The sequence below is a fragment of the Marmota monax genome, unplaced genomic scaffold (genome assembly GCF_021218885.2).
Source record: "Marmota monax isolate L192 unplaced genomic scaffold, Marmota_monax_Labrador192_F-V1.1 WCK01_AAM20220418_F8-fsc00005, whole genome shotgun sequence".
Classification (NCBI taxonomy): Eukaryota; Metazoa; Chordata; class Mammalia; order Rodentia; family Sciuridae; genus Marmota; species Marmota monax.
The window spans coordinates 27736282-27752165 of NW_026692254.1; the positions used below are offsets into that span (position 1 = coordinate 27736282).

At 38.5% G+C, this 15884-nt stretch overlaps 1 protein-coding gene across 8 annotated transcripts in view; it reads left to right on the forward strand.

Moving 5' to 3' along the window:
- Window positions 1-15884, forward strand: part of Wdr93 (WD repeat domain 93) — a 46076-nt gene that overhangs the window by 4232 nt on the left and 25960 nt on the right. For 7 of the 8 annotated variants that reach the window (XR_009226207.1, XM_046437308.2, XM_046437301.2 and 4 more), the window contains exons 2-7: window positions 52-392; window positions 1087-1279; window positions 3660-3724; window positions 7956-8034; window positions 10471-10586; window positions 11715-11753. Coding sequence is in view for 6 of the 8 variants with exons in the window: in XM_046437274.2 (XP_046293230.1) it covers window positions 52-392; window positions 1087-1279; window positions 3660-3724; window positions 7956-8034; window positions 10471-10586; window positions 11715-11753 (833 nt within the window). In the remaining 2 variants the exon portion in view is untranslated. The remainder of the gene's footprint in view (window positions 1-51; window positions 393-1086; window positions 1280-3659; window positions 3725-7955; window positions 8035-10470; window positions 10587-11714; window positions 11754-15884) is intronic. The other variant, XR_006850251.2, reaches the window with a different exon arrangement.

Consider the following 15884-nt stretch of genomic DNA (forward strand, 5'->3'; position numbering starts at 1 on the left):
TTCTTGCTTCCCTGCTTTTCTCAAATTTCCTTTGCTTATTTCCCTTCTCAGCTTTCAGAGTTTCACAGAAGTTTCCTGTATCACCTTCTATGATGTCTACCAAGAGAAGTCAGACCCAGAAGATGAGGCTGCCTACATTTACTCAAAAGGTACCACTGGTGGTGCCATCCCCAACAGAGAAGGACTGGTCTAAGGATAACATAGAGGATTATGTCATCAAGGACCTAGATCAGGGGGTGGATTCCCTGCCTCAGCCTTATCGAATGATCAATAAGCTGGTGAATCTTGTGTTTGACTTGGCATGGGAACTTATTGAAGAGAGGGATACCTTGAAGGAATCTGAGAGCGATTGCATCCAGCTCACTATCTACCCTCCACTGACAGAAGTCCAGGTAGGGAACCGGCGGCTGACCAGAAGTCTCTGTTTCTCCATTGAACTTTTTTTTTTTTTTTTTTGACATTTTTCTTAGTTGTAGTTGGACACAATACCTTTGTTTTATTTATTTACTTTAATGTGGTGCTGAGGATCGAACCCAGGGCATTGCACACGCTAGGCAAGCGCTCTACCGCTGAGCCACAACCCCAGCCCCTCTGTTGAATGTTAATATGTGAAAACACCTGATCCAGGGAAGGTCTTCCTACTAGAAACCTTCATTTAATAAGACAGGTGCAATTTTGAAAGGCTGTATGCATGCTGATGTTGATTAAAATAGTTCAGGTAACTGTTATTGATACTGAGAAATCTTCCCTAACGAGTTAATCTGCTCTCTGGCTTGACAGTTGCAACTAGCCAGTGCCTCTTTTGTTGTTCTTCCCATAGTGCACTAGAAAAAGTGTGGGGCCGTGGTCATGTTTAGTGTTGCAAATGTGTATTTATTCTTTGTTTTCTCTGGCCTCTTTCCCCTGAAAGTGAAATGCTATGAATTTCTTAATATATGGGTAAGAGTTTTAGATGAGCACTGTGTCTGGGGATGATCTTTGGAGGAAAAGCTCTTAAACCTTTGAAAAGTACCTTGTGTTTCTTGAAGATAGACAGTGAGAATGAAAATAATTCTGTTTTCTTTGTTTGTTTGTTTTTTCCCCCAGCTAAACAAAATGCCCAATTGTATGGCTATTTCCCAAGACTATGTATTTATTGGAGTAGGCAAAGGATTCTTCATCTATAATCTGTACAACACTAAACGGATATGTACTTGGGAGAAACTTAAGGTTGATGTCACCTCCATCTGGGCCACAGATTTAGGAAATGAAATACTGATTGCTCTCCTGGATGAAATGGGTATTATTTGTACTTCATCTTTCTTTTTAGCTTAATATATAGGTATCTGCAGTTTAATTTGAGCTCCTTTCCAGGCATGAGTGGGGCCAAGCATGGATTTTTACCCCTGGTCATACAGTAGTAGCTAATACCTTCAAGAATGGTGTGTCAGGCACTATTTTAATATTTTATATACATTAGCCCATTTAATCCTTACAGCAGTCCTAGGAAGGACTGTTTAGAAGAGGCAACTGAGGCATGGAGGTTAAATAACTTACTTGAGTTAATGTGCAAAGTAAATGGCACAGGCAGGCTTCAACCAGGTGGTATAGCCCCAGAGTCCACCCAATTTCAGTACTCAGCAGTTCTGCCACCCATGTAAACCAGAGCTTGCTTTTTTCTTTTAGTTCTAGGATGGACCAGACCTTTCTGGGGTGTATGGTATAGAACACTCTAGACAGTGTCCTGCATCAGTGAGTTGTTGCTATTGTTTGCCTCCAAAAGGCTGGGCTCCCTCTAACCTGTCCTTAATGTTTGGGCAACCCACACCACTTCCGGGGATTAGGGAGCTTCTCTATTTTGCAAAACAGGAGAAGGCAAGTGTCAGCATTGGCCAGGAAATCAGGAAGTGGTTTATGATATTGGGGCAAACAGGGCAGAATGTTCCTGCTTGCTTTGAGTCATCTATGCAATCATGCATCTCTCTAAATGACAGGCTCTGTTCAACCCTCACAGGTGCACTGGAGAATGGCCTGACCAGACTGGCATAGTAGGAGGGGTATTGCGGCAGGAGTTTGAAAATAAAAGGCAGAGAGATCAGGAAATATTGTATTCATTGAGGAGAGAAATGAGGAAGGTCTGAGCCAAGGCAGGGGCTGTTAAAATAGAAAGAAAAATGGTACTAGTATATTGTAAGTGGGATTCACTGTGGTATAAATCATACATGAACATAGCATAATTTGGTAGATTTCATTCCCTAGTACTTCCCCATGCTCTCTGTTTGTCTTTCTTCTATTTTCATGAGATTCTTCTCTCTCTCTCTCTCTCTCTCTCTCTCTCTCTCTCTCTCTCTCATATGAGAGAAAACTCTGACCCTTGACTTCCTGAGTCTGGCTTATTTCACTTAGTATGATGTTCTCCAGTTCTCTGAATTTACTGACAAATGACATAAACTTAATTCTTCTTTACAGCTGAATAAAAACTCCATTGTGTTATATGTCACATTTCTTTTTCCATTCATCTGTTGACAGGCACTTGGGCTGGTTCCATAACTCAGTTGTTGTGAATTGCAATGCTATAAAGCTTGATATGCATGTATCACTATAGTATGCTGATTTTAGTTCTTTGTATTATTTTTGAAACTTTTCTATGGGTCTAAAATTAGCTGAAAATAAAAAGTTTAAGTAATGGAAATATAATGTTGAAACAGGAGTGAGGGAGTATGTGTATGAGGTGGGGGATGGGGAGGTATGAGGGGGCAGTAAAGAAAAATGACTCTATCTTAGCTAACTGGCAGGATGATGATTGTAATTCCTTGAGAACAATTATAGAATAAGATTTTAGGGGTCCGAGGTGAAAAATTCCATTTGAACATGCACAATTTGAGGCACCTAGAGGATGTTGGTGGGAATGATTCTCAGAAGAAGTTTGGTTCAAAGAAAGGTTTAGATTTATTATTTTTGTGCTTCATTTCTGTGTAAGCCTCGATATGATAAATTTGAAGGCAAACCACCTTGGTATCCCCAGCGTTGGCTTGGAGCAGATAGCTCATGAGTGTTTATTGGGTTGAATTAGACTTTCACCTGGTCAGATACTTTATGAGGTCTATATCATGAGTAGAAAGGCAAGTTATGAGTTCTGGGAGGTACCTAAACAAAGAGGTAGGAGGTCATGGGGGGTGATGATCATACACTGGAGCTCTTGGGCTAATTGGGAATTAGAATGACAGAATTACTTATCAATTCAATGAAATAACCACATGAGAAGCTTGTTGGGGCTGAGGCACATGGAAGGGTAAGATATGATGTGTTCCCTCGAAGAATCTATGACCTGGCAAAAAGAATTTTTCACAGAAGCCACATGGACAACGATGTGAAACAGTAGGGGATGATGTGACAAAACACATCAAAGAGTGGCTTGGTCAAGGGGTGTATTAGTGTGACTAAGGGTCCTAAAGGAGACTTCTGTGGGTAAAGCCAGGTAAGTAGAGGTGGCCCAGGAGAGATAACAACCTCAACATTTCAAGTGGAAGGCTGAGGAAGGTGGAGATATCAAGGGCAGCACAGGCAGAGTGGGGGCCAGGGAGGAGGCTAAGAGTGCATGATAAGTTCAGAGGTCAGATACAAATCCCAACCTTCTTTGGCTCACTTGTCTTACATGCTCACTTGTTTTTCTGTTTCAGGTATCATTAGACTGTTTTACTTTTATAAGGATAGCCTTTTCCTAATCAAAGCCATCAATGAAGTGGTAAGTTCCTGTTCTTTCCCTTTACTGGGGATATTTGGAAGAATAACTTCAGGAAGTGCCCCTGCAGAGTATGAGCTGGAGAGTTGATCTCATTTAAAAACTTTTTTTAGTTGTCAATGGATTTTTTTTCTTTAAATTATTATTTGCAGTGCTGAGGATCAAACCCAGAGCCTCATACATGCCTGGCAAGAGCTCTACCATTGAGCCACAAGATGTTGAAGAAAAGGGTGCAATGGCAGGGAATGTTACAGGGCCTGGTGGTGGTCAAGCGCAACAGTAGATATTCCACAAACTGCAACTGTTATAAATGCTCTAACATTATGAATGCTGTCCTTGCCATAGGGCTAGTCTTCCATGCACTTACCAGAGAATTATCAGAAGCCTGAGAGTGGAAAGGACTGAAATTTGGACAGTGCTCCCCAAAGCCAGACTCAAGCAGTGGTTCCCAGCTTACTATAAATGGGGATCTTATGGGCACCTTGGGATGATAGTTCCTGTGCACAGGGAGAAGTGATGAGGGGGCTGACAACCAGAGTGCAAGAGAACTAGGTAGACCAGTGACAGAACATGCATCAGGGTTCTAGACCATGATTGTCATGGAGTGCTCCTTGCACGCCATGCTGCACTCCATGCTGTAGGTCAGCAGTGAAGAGAAGGGAAGTCAAGGAGATGAGACCTGAGGTCTGCAACACAACTCCAATTTATAGATGTAGATGCCCAGAAAGCCCTAAACCACAAAGTGGCAAAGAGACCAAGGTGGCAAAGAGAACAGAAGCTGCCGATCCACCAGCTGAACACTGGTCCACTCCCCAGGCTGCCAGGGCAGGGCTGAGTGCAGGCACGCCACCTCTCCCATCACTGGCATGATCTCCAACAAGAGATGAATTTCCAGCAGTGAAAGATGAACAAAGGATTGAAGCCCAAGAGCCTAAGTGCTTGCTTTTTGCCTGTTGACCCGATAACTAGAATTATATATCTATGTAGCATCTGTTCTGTATTTTTTCTTTGGTAATGACAAATGTGTTTTGTAAAAACGTCTGGTTTTCCTCAGTATGCCATTTACAGGTTTTAAAACAATTTTATATCTGGCCAAGTTGAAATTTTTAAAAACTTTGGTTGGGGGACATGTGTGGTAAGCCTTTGATTTGCTGAGGGATCTAGCTAAACAACATAGTGGTCTCTTCCACCAACATTTTATCATGAAAAATTTCAAAACTGCAGAAAAGTTGAAAAATTATATGGTGTTTACTTATATGCTTACTGCAAGAGACTGCAAGAACTTCATTTTTTACCTTTTTTCCCCTATATATTTTTTTCCCTTTTTGGTGCTGGGGATTGAACTAAGGGCCTCACACTAAGAACACTCTCTACCACAGAGCTACATCTCCAGCTCCCTCATTTTTAACTTGCAATCTGCCCCCCCCCCGCCGCAAATTAGCAACTTTCAAACTTTAAAAGTCTTAGTAATAATAAAGATATTAATATGAAAAAACAAGACACAGACTTGGAGTACATATCTGTCTGGACATATGCAAATACACGTACATGCATCTATCTTTAAAACACATAAAGAGCTCAGAATCAATAATTAAAAAAAAAAATCAACAGGGCTGGGTTGTGGCTCAGTGGTAGAGTGCTTGCCCAGTACCTGTGAGACTCTGGGTTGGATCCTCAGAACCATATAAAAGTAAATAAATAAAATAAAGGTATCATGTCCAACTATCACACACACACACACACATATATAATATATATATATATATATATATATATATATAGAGAGAGAGAGAGAGAGAGAGACAGAGAGAGAGAGAGAGAGAGAGAGAAAACCAACAGATAGGCAAAAGACATGAATTGACATTTTACAAAGAAGACATGAGTAACCAATTTTTAAAAGTACTTAATACCATTAGTTAGCAGAGAAATGAAAATTGAATTACCATGAGATAGCATTACAGTTCTGTTTTAATGCTTAAAATGAAAGGGATGGACCATACCAACTACTAGGGAGGATGTAGAACAATAGGAACTTTCATATATTGATAGTGGAAAACTGAAAACCAGGTGAGTAATTTCCAGTTAAGTAATGACCTGTCAATCCCATTCCTAGATACTTACCGAAGACAAATGAAAATACATATCCATAAAAGGATTTGTATAAGACATTCACAGAAGCTTTATTCTTAATAATAAAAAACTGAACACACAGAACAAATAAAAAGTTGTGATGCTGCATAATAATCCAATGGAATACACAGTATTTAATGACAAAACAGTGAACCACTGGTGATCATAATGCAGTAAATGACACTCAAAAACATCACATTGAGTGAAAGAAGCCAGACACAAAACAGAGCTTTCTGCATGATTCTGTTTATACAAAATTTAAGAACAGGCAAAACTAATCTATTAGTGAAGGAGATCATAACATAGTTTGCATATAAGGATGTAACTGAACAAAATAGGCAGGTGGGAATTTTCTGGGGTAATGGTAATGTTCTATGCCTTGAACAGGCTGTCAATTACATGGATGTGTGCATTTGTTAAAATTTAAAGTTATGCAAATAACACCTGTGGCTTTAACTGTCCTTAAATTTAAAAAGAGCTCTCTAAAGAAAAATATATAGTGAATACTCATTTTATGAAATCAGCATAATTATGATACCTAAACTAGACATGGACTTTACCAAAAAAAGTACTGTTGGTAGGCTTAAAAATACTAAAAATGTTAAAAACACGAATTCAGAAGATTTTTTAAACTTCATTGTCACCTTCTGAAGTTTCTAAGGTATAAACTTAGTATTCTGAAAACTAATAAAGGAGTCACTTCCCCCATATAAGCTATATTTCAAGGTAACCAAATAGTGGGTGATAGATCTTTGTGGAAGAATTCTAACAAATGCAGAAGAAATAATAGAATCCAACTATCTTAATTTTATAAGCCATTTTGCAGAGAAATTGTCTAGGCAATGACACAAATGGCTGATGGGGAGCTTCCTGGTTGATGAGCCAGGATGACACCTGTCTGTTCTCAATTATCAACCTTACCATCACTAGAAGAGAAAGAAGCAGCTATTATGAGCCTCCTGATATTCTGCAGCAGGAAGGATTCTGTTCCTGCCAAAACAATTGAACTTAAATACAATCAGCCTCTAGATCCAGTTATCAGTTTACAGGGAACACTGGTCTGCCCACTCCACTCCCACCTTATTAAACAGCACCATGGGGATGCAATTAGTCCAATTCAGAATGTGGGGGAGAAAAGGCCTGGTTTCTTTAACAAGTAAATGACAAACAACAACAACAACAAAAAAATAAGTGGGAAGCTATTATAAATTAAAAGAGACTTAAGAGACTAAGTTAATTAAATGCAACCTGTGAACTTCATTTGGATCCTGGCTTGAGCAACTGCAAAAAATAAATTAAGTTTGTGAAACAATTGAGGAAATTGAAAAACTGATTAAGACACTAGATGGTATTTAGAAATTATTTAGATATTAGGTGATATTTAGAAATTATTTAGGCTTAAATAAAAATAGTAATTTATTGGGTTTAGGGGATGATAAAACAAGAGTTGTCATATCACGAGAAAAGGATACTGGGGGGTTCATTATGCTATTCTCTCTCTTTTTGTTATGTTTGAAAATTTTCCTAACAAATTGATATTAAACTATGTGCATCTAAAAACTTTTCCTTAATTAGTGAGCTTACCAACCAAACTAGTCTAGCCACCTTATTTTGCTAGTAGTCTTCAAGCTCCTTAAATGGATAACATAACCATACATACTGAGCATCTCAACTTTCCAAAATTTGAATAAGTCTTATACTAGGGTTATATCCAGGCTGGGCTACAGTGTAGATAGAGCCTTTCATTCAGCAGCTAACAGAGTTTTCAGTGTCAAAAAGAACTTATTGCAATTCATTTGAATAACTGAGTGCCAGCATAGACCTGAGGGTTTGCAAACCTGACTGGGAGATCTGATGTATGCCACAAATTCCTGGGAAATACGTCTAAAACCCTTTAGACAGAAAAGTTAGTTCCATTTCCTTACATTTCAATCTTACCTGATTCCTATACTAAGATGAAGTGTGTGAAGCAGTGGGAAGCATCTTTTCACGTTCTAAGCTTTCAAAGGATCTCTATTCTGGCTGTGAACCACAGAAGGTCCTGAAATATGTTCTTCTTTTTTACCAGACTGTTCTTACTCTATCAGCATCTCTTTCTTTTCAGGAGGATACCAGCAAGCATAACACCTGTGTAAAGATGGCGATCTCTCAGGGTGGGGACTTTGCAGCCTTCCTCCTACAAGGCAAGATTATCCAGAGTGTGAAGAAGACTCAGATTTGCAGCTCTTCCATATGATTATTCCCCCCTCCTCAAGTCTTTTCTTTAGAGATAATTTAGGTTTACAGAAGAGTTGCAAACATAGTACAGAGTTGCCCTTATGCCCTTCACCCAGCTCCCCTAATACTAACATTAACGTGGTGATGATATATTTGTGGATAGAAGGCAAATAATCTGTGGTTGATAGTTAATAGTATTGCATCAACATACACTATATAGTACTATTAATAACTATTAATTTTATTTCTCACAATTTCATAAGTTTTTTCATTAACATAATTTCTTTACCCCAAGGGCCAATCCAGGTTACCATATTGCATTTAGTTATATATCACCTTAGTCTTTTTTTTTAATTTTTAAATATTTTTTAGTTTTCGGTGGACACAACATCTTTATTTTATTTTTATGTTGTGCTGAGGATCGAACCCAGCGCCTCGCGCATGCCAGGCGAGCGCGCTACTGCTTGAGCCACATTCCCAGCCTTCACCTTAGTCTTCTCATATCAGTGATTGTTCCTTGATAGGTCCTTGTTTTCATGGCCTTTACACTTGGAAAAAGTAGCAGTCAGATATTTTGTGGAATGTCCCTCAATTTTAGGTTGTACACTATTTTTCTTATGATTCAACTGGGGCTAAGGATTTGGGGAAGATGTGCCGAGGCAAAGCATTGTCATTGCATCATATCTAGGGGTATGTGACAGCAGTGTGACTCATTTGGCTGATATGAACCTCAATCACTTAATTAAAGTGGTATCATGGTGTTTGCCAGGTTCTTCCATTATAGTGCTACCTGCTGTTTTTTTCCTTTTCTTTTCCTTTATTTCTTTCCTTCTTTATTTACTTCCTTCTTTCCCTCTTCCTCTTTCCTCCACCATCTTTCTTCCTTCCTTCCTTCCTTCCTTCCTTCCTTTCTTTCTCTTTCTCTCTCTCTCTCTCTTTCTTTCTTTCTCTTTCTCTCATTCATTTATTCACTCATGGGGTCTTACCGTGTTGCACAGGCTGGCCCCAAACTCCTGGGTTTAGGTGGTCCTCCTGCCTCAGCTTCTCAAGTAATGGGACTGTAGGCACGCGCCTGCACAGCTTTGTTTCTCCCTGTCTTTACTGTGTAAGGAGGAAGTCACAAAGTCAAGATCACACTCAGGAGAAGATGATTTAGGCACCTTTTGGAGAAAGGAGAATTGAAGAATTTTGGGACATACATTAAATCCATTATAATAATTAACATTTTGGGGGAGATACTTTGACGTGATGTGAATATCCTATTTCTCCTTTCACTCATCAATCTTCGCACTCATCATCTAATCTTGCCTGCTGCAATTAGCACTGTGTTAATGGACATATTTTATGTAAATGTTTGTCATCTTGATTTTCAAATTTCAATTATTTTTACATATGGTATATGGAACTCTATTTATACTGTTTCCCAAGGGCCCTCAAATGTTGGATGCTTGGGGAAGATACATTTTATAATGCTTTTGTATCAAAAGAAATTTTTGTTTTATCTATATTCATTTCCTTTAGCTGTCATAACAAATTCCATTGGTGACTTAAAACAAAAGACATTTTCTGAGTTCTGGGGTCTGAAATTAAGGTTTCCAGATAATTTAAAAAAAAAATTTAACCCAGGAGTGCTCTGCCACAGAGCTATATCCAGAACCCTTTTATTTATCTATTTATTTATTTATTTTTATTTTGAGACAGGGTTTCACTAAATTGCCCAGGCTAGCTAACCTTGTGATCTTCCTGCCTCAGCCTCCTGAGTAGCTAGGATTAGAGTCATGCACCACTGTGCCCACTACTAATTACTTTTTAAAGGAAACATTTAGGCAGGATCCTATATTCTGGGAGAGCAACCTTTCCCAACTTGGTTGGTATTCTGTACAGAAACCGAACCTGTTTCTAGAACATGATAGTAGTCCCACAACCACCCCATAGGTTGTCATCTCCTCAACTATTAGAAGAACTCTTTGGGGGCATCTTTCCCAATTCTAACCCTTTGTTTGCCCAGGGCCTCTCCAGTGCTTCCAGATACACCACTTTTTCCCCAGATGGCTTTAACTATAGGGCAAAATGTCAGTAGAATTTTCTGTGGTGAAATATAAAGCATGTGAACTGGAGCACACAATTTGGTAAAAAAACTGTCTTGCATCAGTGCTGTGTGAGAAGCCCGTTTCCCTTAGATGGCAGTAGCTTGACCGTTCAACTCTCTATGGGAAAGTTACTTGGCTAGCGAGGACTTGCAATAATCATTGCAAAACTATATTGCCTTCAATCTATCAAAGTTGCTGTTTCATGGGTACCTATTGCAGAAGTGCCAGCAATTCTGAGAAGACAGGCCATTCCTCAGACAAAACTCTTGGCCTGCTTGCAGTTGCTCAATGGCTGTTTGGTTTCCCAAGCAGGAGTTGGAGATGTTTGGCTGGATGTGTATAAGTTGCCCAAGGAGTCTTGGCTCAAGGAAGCGGAGCATCCCCAAGTCACTTCAAATGCAAAGAAAAAAGCCAGACAGACACAACTGGTAGGGAACATCTTTGTTTTCAACCAATATGTCTCTTCCCAGCCTGGGCTCACATCTTGCCTTAGAATTTCAAGATGAACAAGGCCTCTGACGGCTATAAAATACAACAGGAAGAATGTCTATGTCTCCCCAACGTATTTGCTTTGGATGAAATAAAATATTAAGAGGTAGAGATGGATTTAGTAGTGGGAGCTCAGTATCTCACTTGTCTGGGACTTGCTCTGCACTGAGACTCCACACAGATATTTCTCTGGAAGGAGGATCTTTTGTTCTGATTTCTGCCCCACTGGTAATCTTTTTCCTTCCTGGGCTGAAATAATCCTTTCATGCCTTGAAATTCCACTACATTTCTCAGACTACGTATAATTGGGGCGTGTCCTTAATAAATAGAAATATGTATATTCTCTTCCAAATTAGGAACACTACCATTTCAGTTTAATTATATGATGCCTGAGACTTGTCTTGCATCTTTTTATAACATTTATTTATTTTTTTAGTTTTAGGTGGACATAATATCCTTATTTTGTTTTTATGTGGTGTTGAGAATCGAACCCAGTGCCTCACTCATTCTAAGTGAGCGCACTACCACTTGAGCCACATCCCAAGCACCTGTCCTGCATCTTTTTTTTTTTTTTTGGTACCAGGGATTGAACTCAGGGGGCACTTGACCCCTGAGCCACATCCCCAGCCTTATTTTGTATTTTATTTAGAGACAGGATCTCACTGACTTGCTTAGTACCTGAGGCTGGCTTTGAACTAGGCATGCTAGGCAAGCACTCCACACTAAGTTTCTTAAACTTTTTAAAATTTTATTTTGAGTCTCACTAAGTTCCTAAGACTGACCTCCAACTTGCAATCCTCCTGCCTTGGCTGTCAAGTCTCTGGGATTCCAAGCACATGCCACCATGCCTGTTCCCAATTACATTCTGAGATCCTACAGAAGAGGGATCATGTATTAAAATCCTGCAGGTCAGAGGATCACCCATACATTGGTCCTCCATGTCTATAGCATGAATTCAGTTCTCACGAAAGGAAATGGTGTAGGGGGAGCGGGCATCTCAGGAGATTACAGGGTAAGGGGAAAATATATCAAATGCATTGTGAATTAATTTTTCATTTTCTCCTCAGAACTCTGTCGATCCCACTCCTGTAGATAACTTAGAAATGGTAAGAAACTTTAAAGAAAATCTCCAGAGAGATTTAAATTATATTTTAAAGATTCTTATTTTTACTTGAAACATACTTTAAATATCAAATTACTGGTAAATGTCCTACCAGGACACTGTTTACAGATTCTCTGTGACTTTGTCTTGTGTCTCATATCCATTGAAGATGACCTCCTGTCCTTGAGTAAAGGGAGTTTAAATTTCAGAGCCCCTCACATTGGCTTCTTCCAAGAGCCTGGAAGGGGCCCTAGCAATGTATTCACATGGTCTTGTATTTTTGTAAAATTGGCAAAAATAACATATTTTAACTACAATCACTTAAGATCATTGTTAGCTTTTCACTCTAACTTCCCTCTGCTACAGTCCCCCATCTTGGGTGCTATGAGTGTCACCATGGGCATTTTGTATTCATAATTTTGAATTCTTCTTCTTAAAGAGGGCCCATAAAACCTGGATTTGCCCCCTACAAAAACAACAGCCTAATCCACCAAGACAAATAACTCAGGAGTTTCACCTTTGTTTTAGAATACCCTGGAGGATGGTGCAGCTTCTCTGAAGCACCCCACTCTCCATCTGATGGACCACACCATCTTCTTAGCCCTTGACAACTTGGGGTCTCAGTAGAGTAGTGGCGACTCCTGAAGTGAAAGCCTTCAGTCAGCGCCCTTGTTTTGTTTCCTTTTTAAGTTACATTATATTTCAAACTATACAACTAATATATGACTCCGTCACTCTTGGAAAAGTCAAGTCATTCAAATAAATGAACCTCTCCAGAGGGAATTGCCATATTAGATCTGTTACTGAAAACTCGGTCCTTGTCCCCACTGCCAATCCCAAAATGACAAAGTTTTGAGAAAAAAGAAAAAGAAGTTTACTGCTTTACTACCAAAGGAGAAACACAGGGGACTCCTGTCCCAGAAGCTGTGATTCTAACTCCTAGGGGGTGGACTTTTAAGGATTCCAAGACCACGCTCCAGCTGCGCCCTGTCGTCATTCACAGGTAGCTTTTCTTAGGTCCACGGGTGCCAGCTCTTAAGTCGGGGCTCTTCATTCCTGTGGCCTGTGAATGGAAGAACAGGTAACAGCCTGGAATGGGAAGAAGTTAATCTTGCTTCCCCTAAGGATAGGAAGGGGGTGAGGAGAAGAGAAAGGGGAAAAATGTCCATTTTAAAATAATCCAGAGTGGCAGAGCATCAAGGGTTATGTTCAAAGTGTGAAGCGGACCTCTGTTACAGCTTGGTGTGTGTTTTCTAGATCTTTAGTGTGTATTTATATTTTTATACTTGTTTGCTTCAAAAAAGTGTAGTTATGTCTTATGCAAATTTTTTCTAAATAAGGGCCATTGAATTACATAAATTTTTTCTTACAAACTTGTATTTTTTGTCATTGATTTATTAGTATAGTTTTGCATGTCAAATAAACTTTATTACAGATGTACTGTAGCTTATATGGCTACTAGTCTATTGATGATATTGAGGTTGTCTCCAATTTAAGGCTCTTAAACAAAGCCATGCAAATCTTCATATATTCTTCTTTATATACCTGAGTGAGGGCCTCTCAAAGGTATGTGTATTTTTAGTTTTTATATAGATATTAAGAAATAGTCATACAAAAATGGCCTGACAATTTACTTTTAATCAATATTTTCCCACAGCTTCAGTGAACTTGATATTATCAATGAATTTGTTTTACTGTAAACTAATGGGATGAAATGGCCTCTCATTTTAATTTTCATTAATTCCTTCATATTTTTATCGGACAATGAGGTTTTCTCTTTTGTGAATTGCTTGTATGTGACCTTTGCTCAATTACATTTTTTCTAATCTGTAACTTCCCTTTTTACTTTATTTGTATGCTCTTTGTTATAAAGAAGTTTTAAATTTGACATAGTTGAAACATTAAATTTATTCTTCATGGCTTTTGCACTTAAGAAAGCTTTTCCTGTTAGAAATAAGTTCTCTTGGGTTTTCTTCTAATACTTTCAGAGTTTTGCTTTTGACATTTTATGCTTCATATGAGAGGTTGTTTTGGTGGTTGTTTGTTTGTTTGTTTTGGTATCAGGGATTGAACCCAGAGTGCTTAACCACTGGGCCACAGCCCCAGCCCTTTTTAAAAATATTTTATTTTGAGACAGGTTCTCGCTAAGTTGCTTAGTCCTTGCTAAATTGCTAAATCTTGTTTTGAATTTGTGATCCTCCTGCCTCAGCCTCCCGAGTCACTGGGATTACATATGTGCACCTCTATGCCCAGCAACTTCCAGAGATAATTGGGGTCGCTATTTTCTTGCTTCTTAGGAATTTTTCAGAGTAAATCAGGTGATTAGTAGACTGAATGAGGCTCTTTGTTTTTTTGAGATGGGGTCTCGTTTTGTTACCCAGGGTGGTCTTGAACTCACGGGCTCAAGTGTTCCACCTGCTTCAGCCTCCCAAGTAGCCTCACTGCACTAGCCTAGTGTTTTTGGGTCTGCTAAATCATTTCGCCACCTCCTTTCCAATTTTTTACATTTTGTTGCTTTTGTGACTGCCCCAGAAGCACCCACACTAACCTTAGGCCCAGCGCGGCAGGTCTCTTTACTGAACTTTGTTGTAAGTTCTAATGGTTTGCTGATTTCAGTTTGCTAAAATTTGACAAATTTTGCACCTGTCTTCATGAGAGACAATCCGTAGTTTTATTTTCCTGTAACATCTTTGGCTGTGGTCATCAGGGCTATGCTCTGCCTCTTTTATTTCCTGAAGAATTGATGTAGAATTGACATTATTTCCTCCTAAAATTTTTTAAAATATTTTTTAGCTGTAAATGTATCTTTTATTTTATTTATTTATTTATATGCAGTACTGAGGATCGAACCCAGTGTCTCACATATGCTAGGCAAGTGCTCTACCACTGAGCCACAACTCCAGCCCCCCTAAAATGTTTGATAGAATTTACTAAAGAAGCCCTCTGGCCCTGGGTTGTTGTTTGTGGAACTACACATTTAATTTATTTAATAGATAAAGGCTCTTCAGGTTACCTACTTCTTTTTTTCCCCTGTAATAGGAAAAAGAACACAGGAAATTTATTACATGTCTAAGCCATGAGAAGCTTTTTAATAATTTCTATTGAGATAATTAAAGCTTTTTGAAGCTCTTATATTTTGTGTATATCAAGGAATTTGTTCACTTTTAATTTAAGTTGTCAAATTTATTGGCATAACGTGGTTCATTACTCTTTCACTGTTTCTAAAACCTGTTGTGGTATCAGTTCACTCATTCCAGATACTGGGAATTGGTGTCTTATCTTTCTTTCTTAGTCAGCTTGGCAAGAAGTTTGCCAATTCTATTAATCTTTTCAAAGAGCAAACTTTTGGTTTCATAAACTTTTCTCTATTGTTTTTCTGTGTTCTATCTCACTGATTTCCAATTTGATTTTTATTATTTTCTTCATTCTGTTTAGGTTTTTTTTTTTAGCTTGTCTTCTAGCTTCTTAAGAAAGAAACCTAGATCATCGATTTGAGATGTTTCTTCTTTTCTTGCATTTGCTGCTATAAACCTATATATGTACAGCCAGCTTTCACATCTGCAGATTCAACCAATGTCAGATCAAACATGTTTTAAAAATATTGAGTCTGTACTGGATTTTTTTCTTGTCATATTCCCTGAACAGTACAGTATAACAGCTACTTATATAGTATTTATATTATATTAGGTATGTAAATATAATAGTATTTATTATTAGGTATTACGTAAAGACAATTTAAAGTACATGGAGGGATATACACAGATTATATGCAAATTCAATGCCATTTTACATTTAGGACTTAAGCTAATCCACAGATTTTGGTATCCAAGGGTTCTGGAGCCAGTCCTTCATGGATACCATGGGATGACTAGGGGCTGGGGTTGTGGCTCAGCAGTAGAGTGCTTACCTAGCACATGCGAGGCCCTGGGTTCAATCTTCAGTACCATGTACAAATAAATGAAATAAAGGTATTGTGTCCAACTACAACTTAAAAATAAATATTTTTAGAAAATTGATGACTGAACTGCTTTAGCTGCATTCTTTAAATATTGATATGTTTTAATTTTCATTCAATTCAAAATACTTTCTAATTTGCTTTTTTTCACCTTTAACCAATGCATTACTTAGTGTATTA